The 16,189-nt window shown below is 45.2% G+C and overlaps 1 protein-coding gene across 6 annotated transcripts in view; it reads left to right on the top strand.

Moving 5' to 3' along the window:
• NLRC5 (NLR family CARD domain containing 5) overlaps positions 1 to 16,189 on the top strand; it is a 66,280-nt gene that overhangs the window by 28,922 nt on the left and 21,169 nt on the right. For all 6 annotated transcript variants that reach the window (XR_013226653.1, XM_077310695.1, XM_077310692.1 and 3 more), the window contains exons 17-31: positions 799 to 882; positions 2,200 to 2,283; positions 3,755 to 3,844; positions 3,981 to 4,028; positions 4,528 to 4,602; positions 5,301 to 5,384; positions 6,386 to 6,469; positions 7,744 to 7,833; positions 8,552 to 8,614; positions 9,507 to 9,590; positions 11,849 to 11,932; positions 12,642 to 12,731; positions 14,856 to 14,921; positions 15,444 to 15,518; positions 15,617 to 15,700. Coding sequence is in view for 5 of the 6 variants with exons in the window: in XM_077310695.1 (XP_077166810.1) it covers positions 799 to 882; positions 2,200 to 2,283; positions 3,755 to 3,844; positions 3,981 to 4,028; positions 4,528 to 4,602; positions 5,301 to 5,384; positions 6,386 to 6,469; positions 7,744 to 7,833; positions 8,552 to 8,614; positions 9,507 to 9,590; positions 11,849 to 11,932; positions 12,642 to 12,731; positions 14,856 to 14,921; positions 15,444 to 15,518; positions 15,617 to 15,700 (1,185 nt within the window). In the remaining variant the exon portion in view is untranslated. The remainder of the gene's footprint in view (positions 1 to 798; positions 883 to 2,199; positions 2,284 to 3,754; positions 3,845 to 3,980; positions 4,029 to 4,527; positions 4,603 to 5,300; positions 5,385 to 6,385; positions 6,470 to 7,743; positions 7,834 to 8,551; positions 8,615 to 9,506; positions 9,591 to 11,848; positions 11,933 to 12,641; positions 12,732 to 14,855; positions 14,922 to 15,443; positions 15,519 to 15,616; positions 15,701 to 16,189) is intronic.

Below are 16,189 nucleotides of genomic sequence, written 5' to 3'. Positions count from 1 at the left end.
AGAAATCTGAATTGAGGATTGCAGCAGCAGGAACTGGGTCCCTTGATCTCCATGCCAACCGTTAGGCTAGTTTGCAATTCAGTCAAGTTTGGGATCAGTCTGTATTGTTCCTATGGAATTTATTGCCTGATCTCATCAGATCTCAGAAGGTAAACAGAGGCCCATTCCACACACATAGGGTAATGCACTTTCAATGTGCTTTGGCAGCTGGGTGTTCCTGTGCGGAACAGGAAAATCTACTTCTAAAGTGCATTGAAAGTGCATTATCTATTGTGTGCAGAATAGGTCAGGGTCAGCCTTGGTTAGCATTCAGATGGGAGACCACCAAGAAGTCCAGGTTGCTACTCAGAGGCAGGCGATGCCCAAACCATCTATTGCTTTGAAAACCCTGCAAGGTCACCAGAAGCTAGCTGCGCCATGAAGACACTTTCTGTTGCCACCAGTTCATTTGTAGTATTTTCTTAGGGGCCCTGAACATCCTAATAGAAAGACAGGATATTGATCTAGTCAATCAATACTAAACATGTGATGAAATGAAATTGAAACCGGAAAGCAGAACTATCTGGGGAGGTCCAAAAATGAAGACAAATAATTTTGCATGTTATGTTTTAGCAAGAAATTTGCAAACCCAAATAAATTGGGGGGGAGGGGAGATTTGGCAGGTGGCCTAAGTTAGGAATGGGGAATGAACTTAAAATGGACAATTTAATTCGGGCTTTAAAAATGCCCATCAGAAATGCAAAAGAGCTGGTTTCATATTATGCCTCTGGGATGAAACTGGTTTTCCTTCGGTCTTAGTTTGACAGGCAACTGTTTTCCCAGTGAAGATCTGAAGAGCCTGTGCATGGTGCTCAGAAGGTGTTGCAACGTGACTGAGTTGGAGTAAGTTTCCCTTGTTTCTTTCCTTTTCTTGAAATTAAAGCTGGTGTGCATGTGTGTGCGTGTGCGTGTGTGCATGTACTAATCTGCAGAGCACAACTGCAGCAGGTACACAAAGCTGCAGTGGGAGGGAGCAGAGATTGAAGCCTGTGCATGTCAGGACTGAGATCAAGGACTGCAGGTCTCGCATGTTTCTATGTTCTGGATGTAGAATATCGATAGTATTCCTACAATACAGTGTCTTCAGCTCTGTGCATAGACTGGTGGTGCTCACTCTGAGTCTTGCTGAGAGCAGCATTTGCAGTGGTCATCATCGATGCAACAAGGCACATGTCTGCTGAATATCCTGGATGCCATATCACCAAACAGAGCCAGCAGTACAGGCAAGAGGGAGTTTGCTGAAGCTACCAGAGGAGACCAAGCTGGCCATGGAGGCAAAGGAGTAAGCCCACTTCCACCCTGCTGTGGCCAGCTTCCTCTCATGGGCTTAAAGTGCAGATGCTGCAAAGAAATATTATGGTTTGCCCTTTCCTTTCATCCCTGACATGGGCCTCAACGCTCAGGGAGGCTCATGGTGGTGGCTGTTTCAAGGTGGCCACTGCCTGCCAAACGCAGATCTCCCTGTGGAAGAGAGCCAGCATGTTGTGGTGCCTAAGAACGGAAGCCAGGCTTGATTCCCGTCTCTTCCACATGCAGCCAGCTGGGTGACCTTGAGCCAGTCACAGTCCTGTTGGAGCTGTTTTCACAGAGCAGTTCTGTCAGAGCTCCCTCAGCCCCACCTACCTCACAGATGTCTGTTGTGGAGAGAAGAAGGGAAAGGCGATTGTAAGCCGCTTTGAGACTCCTTTAGGTTGTGAAAAATGAGGTATAAAAACAGCTCTTTTTTTTCAATGGCCTTGTTCACTTTTCCGGAACACGGGGTCGTTGCCATATTGGGGAACAATGCCCAGAAGAGCCACAGGTGGCATGTCAAAGAGCCCTTTGTGGGTCCTGAGCTGCTGGATGAGTATCATTGCCAAAGACCCAGCTTATCTGCTACTTAAAGCATATAGTTGTGAGGGAAACCTGGAACTGCTAAGCATGAAGGTGAAGGTCGCCAGAATTGCCACATACAGATTTCTGCAGCTTCCTGTGAATTTAGCTGTCAATGGCTTCAGGAGGATGGAAGGTGAAAGTAACACATCACTTGGCTCATTCATGAAAATAATGCATCATTTGGTTCATTCATTAACTCATTTTCAGGTAGGGAGGGAGCCTGCACTCAAACAATAGAGTTTAGATGATGGTGATGATGTTGATTTCTTCTTTGTAAAATTGTAGTTTGTCGAATAATTCTCTGGGAGACTCAGGAATTTTGAAGCTGGCCGAGCTACTCCTGGATATGAAGTCATTACATTCCTTAAGGTAAGTGGAGATCCTGCCGGGGGGGGGGGTTAGTCTTTAGACTGGAGTAGGAAGGAGGCCAACATGGGATAGCCTGGTTTCATGAGATCTCGGAAGCTAAGCAGGGACAGTACTTGGATGAGAGGTCTCCAAAGAGGATCCTGCTGAGCAAGGCCATGGCCAACCACCTCTGGGTCTCACTTACTAGAAGGGCCCTTTGGGAGGTCACCAAAAGCCAATAGCCAATTGACAACACTTAATTGACAACACGCTTGGATGGGGAGCCACCAAGGAAGTCCAGGTTTGGGTAACCACTGCCTTGAAAATCCTACTGGGTTACCACTTAATGGCAAAAAAGTACCAAAGCCCTAAAAGTCCCTTGTTAGTCTGCTGTAGCAAAATAAAGCAAGTTTTCCAGTGGCGAAAGTCTCCCTCAAAGACTAACGACATATAAGAACCAACTCCTTCTTCTTCTTCTTGAAGCCCCTTTGTGAGTCATAGTTCCCTTTTTCACCTTCAGACACAGTTTTTGCGGCCAACAGACTTGGACATGTTTATATTCACTGTCAGGCATAGCAATAGCCACGGAGTAAGATTTCTCTTGTCCTTCATTCCTCCTAAACTGGGGATTTCCTTCCTTAAGGCTGTCCCGTATTCACCTGATTCTAACCTTTGTCCCCTTCTCCCTTGCTGGGACACCGCTTTGGCTGGCATGTGCTTTTTCAGGTGGGAAGGTTTCTTAATACCGTGGCTTTTGTTTGTGTGAAGTGCTGGCAAGTCGTGGCTGACTTCCGGCAGCCCCACTGGGTTTTCAGGGGCAACCGAGGTGGTTTGCCATTGCCTGCCTTTACGTAGCAACCCTGGACTTCCTTTGTGGCCTCCCATCTAAGCACTAACCAAGGCTGACTCCACTTAGCGTCTGAGATCTGACAAGGTTGGGCTAGCCTGGACCATTCACGTCAGGATGTGGATTTTTTTAAACCTGTGTCTTATAGAGCAGTGGTCCACAACCTTTTTATCACTGGGGACCGGTCAAGACAATTTTACTGAGGCCCTGGGGGGGGGAGTAGTCTTTTGCCGAGGGACGTCACCGCCGCCTGAGCCCTTGCTCCTCTTGGTTTCCTGCCGGCACCCCTGACTTCCCCCTGCCCACTGGGGGGCACTGCCAGCAGTTGCCGAGGGGGAGCCCCAGCCATGGCCACTGGAGAGCCCCAAAGGTGAGCCAGCGGCAGAGTAGCAGGGCAACCCCTTAGGCAGCAGCTGGGGAGGAGGACGAGGAGGAGCTGCAGCCCGGTATCGACTGATCAACAGACCGGTCCCGGTCCCTGGGCCAGGGATTGGGGACCACTGTTATAGAGTGTTTGGAGCTGGGACATAATGGAGGGGGGGGGAATCTCTGCCAGTTTCCTAGAACCCAATCAGTTTTGTTCTTATGCCATGATAAGATGCTTTTTTTGAAATGAGGGTTTGGCTTCCTTATCTCTGCTTGTAGACTGGATCAGAACCGCATATCCCTGGATGGCGTCTTTTCCTTGCTGCGGTCCTTTTCTGCATTGCAACAGATGACCTTGATTCATGTGGAGTATGTTCAATAGACCATTCATGAGCTGAGGACTTATAAAAGCAGTTGGGGAATTCGTGGTTTTTTTTCAAAATTGATCACAATTGAATTCTGTCTTGCTTATAATCTTTTCCCCAATCTTTTTTCCTTGTTACAGTTTGGGAAATGCCCAGTTAGTTCGCTTATCCTTTGGGGATAGATCCAGGTAAACATCCAATTCCATCAATGCATCTTGGAAATTATTGCAATATACTGTTTCCAATTGGTAATGTCAGTCTTCTGTCTCTTTCTCTCTTCTCCTTCCCAGGTTCTTCCAGAACTCTTATAATGTCCCCTGAAATTTTCTTCCCCTCAAAGCATTGAGAATTTTGTTCAGCCATTTTTCCCTGGAGAGCTGAGATTCATGTCAATGAGGAGGAGAATTTCCATGTTGATTAGGCCTTTTGTTTCCTTATTTCTTTCAAAAAATACAGTACCTTGCCTTTCTTAAACGCACACACAAAATCAAGGCAATTTCAGCAGGCTTGCCCACACACTTCCATTCCTAGAGACTAGAAACTTAAAAAAACAACAACCCCAAACTCTGATTATCAGGAAGTTGAATTCTGCCCCTGATAGCCCATTCACTCACACAAGATCACAGCGTTCACACAGCCAAATCTTCTGGTTCACTAACCTGATGGACCTTTCCCCCTTCTCCATAGGCCTAACCTGACAGGTGAACATCAAGATGAGCTGCTGGTTTGTTTGCCACATTCGATACCTGCACGCCGGTTTAGGTAAGGATAGGATTACAACCCTTACAAAAATAGTGGCTAAAGGCCAGAACTGGCAAAGTTGGAATGTATTAAATTGGTGAACAAGAAGTTGACTCATTTTGATTGGAAATTACTCTTGAGAGGGGCATGGCACTCAGGAGAAAGTGGGTTCAGCTCCTCCACCTTGCTGCCAGGGCCACTTTATTGTCCTGGAAGAGGCAATATGACTCCCAGAGAAGAAGGCCTCAGTTTCTAAGATCCGTTGTTGGCCCTCCAGAGTAATTGGTTGGCCACTGTAGGGTAATAGGGTAGTGGATGAGATGGCCCAGTAGATGAACCACAGTTCTGATCCAGCAAGGTTCTGCTTATGTTCTTATATGGTCCCACCGGCTTGTTGTTTCAGTAGGAAATTTACAAATAGCCATCATTACCCATCATTTTCCCACCTGGGGCCATTTCAGGATAAGAAAACAACACAGGAGGGAAGGCTGAAGCTGCTTGTACATGCATGCCTCAGTTGCAGTCAGAACTGGCCCCCCAGCGTGTTGAAGGCTCAGAATTCTCACTATGAATCTAGTACAAAGTCCTTGTGGGACTTTGCATCATGTGAATTTGTCCTGGGATGTTCTCCAGGTGGAACTAAAGTTGATTTTGCAAACCCATTTGCTTCCCCTAATGGGGAAGAGGTTCTGATTAACTGACCACTGGTTATGCTTCAGTCTCAAGGATTGTGTGCTGGCCCCGGAGGATGTTGCTAAACTCTTTGAGATTCTGAACAAGTGCTCTGGACTGTCAGAGATCAAGTAAGTGCTGTGTATTTTGTTTATGTGAACAAATGAACTCTATTCTGTGAGGGCCTAAATTTGAAACGAATTGACGTGTCCAGATTTGCACTGTGAGAGTACAGGCGAGCTTCTCCTGCCATGCCTGTAAAGCACAAAGTTCCTAACAAGTCATTGTCATGCATCTGTTGACCATAAATTCAGGCTGAACATATAATGCCACAGAGCTGCATGTCCTGGTAGCATCTAGATTAGATTACTGCAATGCATTCTACAGGAGGCTGCCATAGAAGTTTTTCTGAAAGCTCGTGTAGAATGCTGCAGCCAGAATGTTGACTGGAGTGGGTCATTGGGACCAGAAGTGATCATTTGATGCCCCCAGCTCAAATCACAACTACATACCCTTCCCACTATTTTGTCACTTCCCGCTATTTTGGCAAATTTCCTGAATGTTTCCTACCACAATAGACTTTAGGCTCTGATTTAGATAGCCCAGGCTGGCCTGATCTTGTCAAATCTTGGAAGTTAAGCAAGGTTGACCCTGATTAGTACTTGGATGGCGGACCACAAAGGAAGTCCAGGGTAGCTACACAGGGGCAGGCAATGGCAAACCACCACTGTTTGTCTCTCACCTTAGAAAACCCCATGAAGGGGACACCATAAGTAAAGGAGTGGTTTAAGGATTTGCAGGACCTGTAGTAGTGGAGCCAGTTTAAGGATTCGTGGGGCCTTAGCAGAGTCCAGTTGCAACAGGGTCAACCAGACTGGGGTCGGAAGGACCCCCAACATTGGAAAGAGGTGCTTCAAGTGCTTCTAAAGAAGGAAAAGGGGGGAGGAGAGGGGCTACAGCCTTGATCCATGGGGGGAAGGCATCTTGTGGGGCCCCTGGAAGTACAGGGTCTGTAGGACGTGCTACATGGATAAACTGGCCCTGCATAAGTAAGCTGCAGTTTGCTGGCACTTTCCTCCACCCAAGATTCTAGTGATCACCTTTCTGATGTGTTTCAACCTTGGCGATGCAGGTTTTCTGGGAACACATTAAATGATGAAAGTGTTGAACAAATACTGAAGTTTCTGCCACATCTCCAGAGTCTGAAGCTCTTGAGGTACGTTTGGGTATCCACCTCTTTGGCCCATACATTGAATGGTGCATTGAAGGTGAAATTTACCGAGGCTTGCTTTGCTACCAAAACCTGCCACTAGGAAGTAGTTGAAACTGCAGTGCAAGCTTGGGGAGGGGCTGTGGCTCAGTGGAAGAGTATCTTGCTTGGCATGCAGAAGGTCCCATGTAGCAAGTGATGGGAAAGACCTCCGCCTGAGACTGTGGAAGCCACTGCAAATCTGAACAGACATTACTGCTCTCAATGGACTGATGGGCTGATTCAGTATGATGCAGCTCCATGTGTGTAGGAACTGGCCTGCTCAGGTCATCTTGTGGATAGGGTTTGACCAACCAGAGCTGGTCTGCCAAAGCAGGTGAATCAGCAAAGCCCTGACTCCTTCCTGCTCTTCCTGTTGCCTCTTCTCCAGGGCTTCATCCTGCAGAGAGTTGTTTAGCCTGGGTACTGCAAGAATCAGGAGACTTGCTCTGTGGTCTGAGAACAGGCTGACAGCTCTTCCTATCCAGGGTCATTTCCTCATGAGTGTTCTGCCTCCTATGCTCTTGGCAATTAGGAGGGTGGCCAAGGGAGGGGTGATCCATGGACTTGGATGTTCTGGATGTTCTCCTTGATGGGCTTGTGCTCAGAGGATGTTCTGTTAGGCTTAGGGGGTCCTCTTTGGATACTTTCTAATGAGTAGCAGTAGAAGAGCAAGAATCAAGTCCAGTAGTAGCTTAAAAACCCATAAGATCTCAAGGGCATAATGTTTTGAAAGTAAACACTCCATTTGAAGAACTGATGAAGGGAGCTTTGACTTCAGGTGTTACTGGCCTTGAATCTTGCTCTTCTATAGACACTGGAAGCTTGGGATCTGGGCAAACCCTGGCTTGTTCTGAGGTCTTAGTCTTCAGAAGAAATATCTATTCCAGGGACTTCTTGTTCCCCCTTAGAAAAGGTGCCAGTTCTGGACTGTAGCCCTAGACGAGCTTTGACAATAACTATCTTTTTAATCACTCTGAAATCTTAACTGGCCTTTTTCAAATCTTTCTAATTTTCAATTCAGTAGTTTGAAGAGTAGCTCTGGGAGTGGTCTGTGGCTCAATGATAAAGATCTGTTTCACACACAGAAGGTCTCATGACTTATCCATTTAACGAATCTCATAGCAGGTTTTAAGGAAGATATTTTGTTGTCTGAGATCCTAGAGAGGTGCTGCCATCTAGGGTTAGATGGACCAATGGTCTTGCTCAGCCTCGTACATGATTTTGTCCCCTCTCTGCAGCATCAGGAATAATAAATTTTCACCACACGGTGTTTGCCTGCTGGCCAGTGCCTTTAACCTGTGTGAGCGAATCTGTGAAGTTGAAGTCAGGTAAGATGCTGAAGGCCATTCTAGAACTAGACTATACTTATTTGCTTAGATCAGGCTTTTCCAACCTTTTGAGCATGGAGGAAACTCTGAAATATTTTTCAGGCTTTGAGGAACCCCAGAAGTGGTGACATGCCCCTTCAGAGAAGTGGGTGCAGAATAAAGATGCAGTAGCCAGTCAATCAACCATTTACTGTTTCCATTGCGGAGAAAGAGGCTAGGTCTGTAGAGCAGCAGCAGAAGTGGGCTCCAGTAAAGTCTAGTGATGTCAGTGACCATCCAAACTTCTGGGAAAGGCCACATAACCCCTGGGGAGCTCTCACATAACCCCTGAGTTCCCCAGAACCTCTGACTTAGGGAACCACTGACTTAGATATATGGGAACCCTCGACTTAGATATTTATATCCCATTTCCCCTAACCAACAGCAGAACTAACCCAAAGCAGTTTACAACCTCATTCTCCCTCCTACATTTTATTTTTTTTTTCAGTAATGCTTCTGTGGAGTAGCTTAAGCTGAGAGAGAATGATTGGCCCAGGGTCCCCCAGTCAGCTCCTGTAGCAGAGTACAGTTTCCATCTTAGTCTCCCAGATTGACTGCCTTGCTGCAATCCCATGCTGGCTCTCAGTCCGAGAGAAATCACAGCCTACCCTCTTTCCCTGTTCTAAAAGTTCCACCCTGGAAGTACTAAAATTGAGACCTAATTTTTTGATGTTTATAGATCAAGTGAAAATGCTTGCTTGCATTTTGCAGACGGGCCGGAGAATCGAGAAACACACTGCAGGTATGTGCACCCAACTCAGCCTTATTCTGTTTTGTTTAAGGAACAAAGTTTGAGGAAGCAGGAGGAATTGTACCAGACTGGCCTGAAGGAACACATAGAGAATGACATATATTTCATCCCACGCAGAGATGGAAAATTTCTTGGCACACACACACACATCTAATAGACATGGGGGAAAACTGAAATATATTGGAGGAAAGGAATATGTACCTACTGTCCTATCAAACCTAAACTAATTTTATTTTACTTCTTACATCAAACACATCACTTATAACTGACTCAGAATACAAAATTGCAATTGTTAAGTCTGTGGGTTCAAAAGAACACAGATGCTTGAAGTGACTTAAGGTCTTCATTAGGACCCCAGCATGGTACAGCAAGAGAGCAGAACTGAACTAAAAACCCCACCAAAACCCCAGTTTACACACATGCACAAACAAAGGGATCTTCAATTGACTGGATCCTGCAGTCCGGATCTAGCCGTGCATTGGCTCAAGCTAAGTCCTCGACAGGTCCGCGAACACAACAGCAATATTTCCGATGTTTATGGAATTTTAAAAAGTTTGTTTTTTCCAGTCAAAGGAGCTGATCATGCCCATTGTCCCTCCTAGCTGTTCCTCTAGGGCTGAGATGGGGCTGCGGGAACAGAGAGGAAGGTGGAAAAACTCATGTATGTCTTCTGTGCATAGATACAAACCGTTGTTATAGATATAAATAGCAGAATCCTGTATGAGTTGCACCTGGGGGAAGGATAAAAGACATATGAGCCACCTGAAGTCTGAGGACATAAGGTGGGATACAGACGTTTTAAATAAAATGAAATCAGTGCTAGAACATATTTCCCCCCTTCTTTTTAAAGGCTTGCTCCTAGTTCTCTCTTTTCCTTCAACAGGTTAATAGACTGTGGCATTGGCCAAGATGATATTAAAGAATTGTGCAAGATCCTTTGGAAGAGTGGCCATCTTGCAGAACTGGAGTAAGTAGAATTTCTGCTGTTATATTCTGAAAAACATAAACCAGGTCGAGGATCGCATACGTTCACAATGTCACAGGGTTGTTCTTTCTCTGTGAAAAGCGGTTTTATTCTGTATGTATCATAAAATAAAACCATTCCAGGGTAAATTATATAAATGCACACTAAAAGAGAAAATTAGGGCAGCAGCCGTAATAGCCCAGTCTAGCCTCATCTTGGAGGGCCCATATCCAGCCAGTGCTGAGACAGCTGCATTGGCTGCCAGTTGCTACCCAGATCTGGTTCAAGGTTTTCGTTTTAACCTTCAAGGTCCTTCACGGACTGGGACCCACATATCTGAAGGACCGCCTATCACCCTATGCCCCCGTAGGGTTTTGCGCTCTGGAGGTAGTAACCAACTGGTGATTCCGGGGCCCAGGGAAACTCAGTTGTCCTTGACTAGGGCCAGGGCTTTTTCGGTCCTGGCCCTGACCTGGTGGAATGAGCTCCCGGAGAAGCTGAAGGCCCTATGGGAACTTTCGGTGTTCTGCAGGGCCTGTAAGACAGAGCTCTTCCGCTGGGTCTATGGTTGAGGCCAGCCCAGGAAAATCTGATACCCCCCTGGCAGAGAAGAAGGAAGATCTTGAATTTGGAAGTCCCCAGCAGGCAACCATAGTTGTGGGTGATGCATCAACGCTCAGGGTCCCCCTGTGACCAGATGTTAGCTAGCACTATGGGATTTGAATTGCCACCGCCTTAGGAGTTTTTTAATGGGTGTTTTAATGGGACAATATTGTATATTTTATTGGGGGGTTTAGTGTGACCTGCCACCAACTAGCTTGCTGGGAGTGGCGGGATATAAATTGAAATGTAAACAAACAAACAAATACCATGTCAGAGCTTGGAAGCTACGTAGGGTCAGTACTTGAATGGGAAGCCACCAAGGGAAATTCGGGCTATTGTGCAGAGGAAGGCAGTGGTAAAATACCACTGCTGCATATCTGTGGCCTTAAAAACCAAGTGTCTTTTGCAACACTTGAAAAGAGAAAATTAGCAATTTGTTTCCTGCTTTCATTTCACCGCAAATGGCACCGTATTAGATACCTCTAAAAAGAAAGTCTACAAATAGCTGTTTTTCTCCAGTTAAAGGTTATATTTAATTTTACTGCTGCTTATAAACATAACATCCATTCCTCACCTGATTACTGAGTAACTTCTGTTAAATGTTTTTTTTAAAACATTATAAGGAATACCTAAGCCAAGTGTTATCTTTAATTAGATCTAAAATAGCTTTTCACCAAAAGATAAAACCCAGGAAATTAATGTTACATCGCAGCAAGTTTCCATTCATTATGTTTTATTTCTTAAAGCAAACAGAAAGCTTTTAAAAAGAAACTTGCATAATTTGGCAGATTGGTTAACACAAAACACCCACAGTATCTTGTGCTGTTCTTGGTTTTGTATGTTTGTTGCATGATATTTTTATCTTGTGACCTTTTTGCATTGAATGGTGTTAATATCTCAGCAGATCCTTGGCTTAGCTTTGACTTAATTCACACCATACCATGCATCTATTCCCACTGTCTACAACCAGTTGAATCATGCTGGTTTGAATGGTCTATCATCTATTTCCTGTTTGGTGTAGTGATTAAAGAGCAGCCTCTACTCTGGAGAGCCAAGTTTGATTCCCCAGTCCTCTTCCACGTGTAGCCAGTCACAGTTCTCTCAGAACTCTCTCAGCCCCACCAACCTCACAAAGTATCTGTTGTGGGGAAAGGAAGAAGAGTTGTTTCTTATATGCTACTTCTCTAATCGAAGGAGTCTCAAAGCAGCTTACAGTCGGCTTCCCTTTCCTCTTCCCACAACAGACACCCTGTGAGGTAGTTGAGGCTGAGAGAGCCCTGATATTACTGCTCGGTCACAACAGCTTTATGTGTGCTGTGGCGAGCCCAAGGTCACCCAGCTGGCTGCATGTGGGGAAGTGCAGAATCGAACCCGGCATGCCAGATTAGAAGTCCCTACTACTAACCACCACACCATGGCTCTCCATACATATTCCATCATTCTTCAGAGACCTGCCTGAGGTGACTCACATGTACAACAATACCCCAAAACAAACCAACCCCAACCATAAAGTAACAAACATTAAAAATGGCATATGGCCTATTTCAGTTATTGTTGAGCTAGCTACTTGGATTTTGACTTGCCTTTGAGATACATGGAGTCAAATGTTTTGATATGTTTGGTATATATCTAGTCACACTTTGTATATTTCTTCACAGCCTGTCCAGGAACCATCTTAGCAATGGCGGATTGAAGTGCCTCTTAGAACATTTGCCCAGGATTCAGACTTCCTGTCTCATGAAGTAAGGGAATGCACCAGCAGTAGGCCAGCTCATCAGATTCGGGATGTTCATGTCTCATACTTACTTCTATGCTGTATTTGTAGCTGTGCTGTGACTGGTGCCCATCTCTATAACTACTGATAGGCAAAGACTGCTCTCAAACAATCCTTCAGTGCAGCAGAAAACACTTATTAAAAACTTTGAAAATAACTCGTGAGAAAGTGCTAGACTTTCACTCAAGGTGCATTGAAGACCTATGTTCAGACCCTCTGTAGATTGGTTGGCTGCTTCCTTAAAACACAGCTACCTGGACCTGGTTTTGATTGGGGCCATGACGGTGGGCTGGCGGGATTGAACTCTTTCCCTGTCATGTCCTCTCCATGTTATTGGTCCAATCAAAACTGCCCGCCACTTGGCAAATATCCCCAGTGAGGAAATTAAAAACTGCCCAAGAAAGAGTGTTGATCAGGAAAACGGCATAGAGAAAGCTGAGGTTTTTCTTTCTCCCTTTCTCAATCCCCTCTCATATTCCATGGGGTTTTTTAAAGGCCAAAAGCACATTGGGATATCCAGTCACAGCTCTTGAAAGTACCACATAGTCTGTCCCTTTGCCTGCACTGTGTCTCTTCCATGATACATACTCAGTGAACTTCCAGTTTGTGGAGGTGGCTGTGTAAGAGTCTGTCATTTTATATGCAGCAGTGTGACACAGTTTTGTGCTTTTGTTTAGAATCAGCCACAATGGAATTTCACAAGATGGAGTCCTCCATCTTGTTAATGCCTTGGCCACTTCTCCAGATGTCACTGAAGTTCACATCAGGTATTATTGCATGTTCCTTATCTCTCCCCTGCTCCACTTTATATATCACACTTACAGCTGACTTGGATGGGGAAAAGAAGTGAGCTTTTAATTTTGGGGGGGGGGGGTTTAAGGGTGGCTTCCCTCTCACAGTCCTAGGGAATAGACTCTCAGTTGAAGGAGGATGAAAACTGTTTCAGAGACACAGAAAGCACAACAAAGGCAATAGGGGGGGGGGGGAAGCAAAACAAACCTGACCTGTGGGGGAATGGGAGCAGGAATGAGGGGACTTGGGATGGCAGGCACGGGGTGTTGGGGCCAGTCATAAAATGATGCATGCTTCCAAAACAATTATCTCTCTTGGACACAGGTTTGGTCCTCCCTGCAGACACAAAGGTGACGCCTCCTGGGTTCTTTGGAAGCATCTCTTGCTTCAGCCCAGTGGAGGAAAGGGTGTTTGTTGTAGGGAAATGAAGAATAAGTGATTTTAAGCTCCTTTGAGATTCCTTTGGGTAGTAAGGTGGGGTACAAATAAACCAGTTCTTTTTCTTCTTTGGTGGCATCCCATCCAAATACTAACCAGGGCTAACTCTTCTTAGCTTCCACGATCTGACAGGATTGATCTGGCCTAGGTCATCCAGCTCAGAGCTCCAACTCAAATTCCAAGTCTACAATAGCTACTAAACATGATATAAGTTTTCTGATAGAAGAGATATTTGTGGATGTACTTGCGTACAGAAACCTTCTGGTGGCAGTTGTATTCATCAGAAGCTTTTAGTGGGACAGTATTTCTTGCACCACTGGGGGAAGGGGGTAGCCAAATCATGTTTCTTGTTTTGTCATATTCCTTGACCAACCAAACTCCCGTGTCTTGATGATCGCTCTGGATAAATTATTTTATCAGCTGCCTTGTTAAAAGGTTTCTAGGCAGAGTAGAGCAAATTTTTATGATATGTGTGGTCTATTGGTTATTATTTTATCGTATTGAATAGATGATTGAAATTTATTTTTAGCTGTGTTTTTTATTCGTATATATCTTGTGGCTAGTTTCCTGAATCCTTTTGGCGGTCGGATTAAATCAGAAAAAAGTTTTTTTTTTTTTTGTCCTTTTGAATCTTAAAGTATCTCCTGAACTTTGTGATGTGAATTTAAAAGCCCACGCTGGCCAGAATATTTACATTTACATTTCAAATCTCTCTCTTCTTCTGCATGAACACTGATCAGACAGTTATCATAAAATAGCTTGAGAGAAGTTCAAGGGCAATTTAAGCCCTTGTGTGAAAACCCCCTGTGCATAAGAAATGATCCTACGGTCGTGAAAAGCCATGGGGAGCCTCAAAAGAGATGCTAGGACTAGAGCAATTACATGATCCTAGCAACAGGAAAGAGAGCGAAATTGTGGAAGACGATGATGAAATACCCAAATTGCACACTGTGAGGGAACAAAATGTCCCCATTTCCATATTTCAGAATCACCAAAGCTCTGATCTTTCTAAATGCGTGCTTTCTTCGGAAGTTTCAACTTCCAAGTGGAATGGTTCACTTAGTATGCTCTGTGGCCTTGTCTGAATTATTCTGGATACTTGAGAGTTTCACAGTTGGAATTCTGCTAAATCTTATCCACGACAGCTCCCCGGGTGTTCTGTGGCCTTTTCTGGAAGTTTGTGTGGCCGCTAACATCACTAGACCTCACTGAAGCCCACTCTCCCTGTTGCTCTAGTAGAGGCAGCTCACGTCTGTTAGTAGCCAGGCAGAAAACAGTTCCTCCCTTCTTTCCTCAGCCCTCTCTTCCTTTGGAGATGCCTGGCCACACAACCCCATCCTTACCTCCATTTGGTGTCCCTGCTGCCAGTCCCTTCTCAGGATTCACAAAATGCGCGGCAAACAGGGAGCGCAGTCGGGGCTGTGCCTGAATCAGAGGAGATTTCAGTGTGAAATTTTGCAGAGCTTTATGGATGCTGCCTTGAAGTTTTTAGCCACTGCAGCAATGGCCAGGGACAGGGAGGTATGTCTGAGATTGCTAAAGGAAGGCCAGGAGAAGAATGTGACTTATTCCAAAAACGTAGCCATGGACAAAAAAATTGCAGACGTCTGATTGAAATGGCATAGTTATTTCTTCTAAAACTGCCTGTTCTTTTATTCTAGTTTGTGCTCTGAGGAAATATTGACAATCACCTTAGCGAAAGGAAATAATCCTCACAAGACCCTGAGGTAAAGTATTACTCCATGGTGCAAGAATGTGCCATGACCGAACTGCTAGTCGGCAGAACAAGGCTCAAGCCCAGTGGCACCTAGTTTTCAATGAGCCATACTTTATTTGGCTCTCACAGGTACCCAACTCTTGGAGTTTGGTTATGCAAATGCTGCTAGCCAGCAGAGAACAGTCAAGGGGCTGACTAACACCCTGTCAGGAATATGTCACCTCTTACAATCACCTTCCCTCCCTCTCCTCACAACAGACACTCTGTGAGCTAGGAGGGGCTGAGTGAGCTCTGACAGGCTCTGCAAGAACAGCACTATCAGGGCTGTAACTAGCCCAAGGTCGTCCAGCTGGCTGCATGTGGAAGAGCAGGGAATCAAACCCAGCTCTCCAGATTAGAAGCCGCTGCTCTTAACCACTACGCCAAGCTGGCTGGGAACCTTGCAAAGGTGGATGACTATCAACTATTCCTTATAGTTGCTTGACCTACCTAGAACGATCCACCCTTCATCTTATTTCCTCCGTTCTTTCAGGCTAAAGCAGTGCAGCTTCCGAGCAGAACAGCTGGCAGCCGTGCTCGGAAAGTGTCTTGCCCTGACTGATTTCGTGTGAGTTGGATAGTGTCTGGGTTTGACTGACGTGGAGTTCTGCTCCGGACACTTAGGGAGCACATAAAAAGAAAACCCTTTCTCCTCCTCCTTCCTAGGTCAGTTAGTAATGGCATGACCCTCCGTGATGCAGAGTCTCTGTTTAGGGCTCTAAGGAAACCTGCAGGTCTGCTAAGGATGGGGTAAGAACTGCATTTGTTCTCTTATCTTGCTCAGTTTGCATCGTTAAAGAGTGCATGGAGATTCTGCCTTGTACTTTGCCAAACTTGATGCTACGGCGGGTGTGCGGCAGCTGGCCTGGCCAACTTGGGTCTCTTTTATGTATCTCTGCAGTGACGTCGAGTAAAGGTGTATTTATTTATTTACTTACTTATTTACTTATTTATGAATTATTTGTTTTCTATCCTGCCCCTCCCGACAAAGTTGTCTAAGTGCCGCTTACGACAATAATTTAAAACAATAACAAAAAAAACCCCATAAAAACATAATGATATGACACTACTGTATTTTAGTGTTTCCTTATCCATTACATGCAGTAGCCAATGAACTGCTTCAGGGAAATCCTCGACATGATGACATCATGCACCATGGTTTATTTAGTAGATATAGAGGGAGGGACAATTTGAATGGTAACAGACATATCCCAAGCACTGTGTGCAATTTAAAAGGAA

The sequence above is a fragment of the Paroedura picta genome, chromosome 14 (genome assembly GCF_049243985.1).
Source record: "Paroedura picta isolate Pp20150507F chromosome 14, Ppicta_v3.0, whole genome shotgun sequence".
Taxonomy (NCBI): domain Eukaryota; kingdom Metazoa; phylum Chordata; class Lepidosauria; order Squamata; family Gekkonidae; genus Paroedura; species Paroedura picta.
This window is presented reverse-complemented; position numbering and strand designations above follow the sequence as displayed.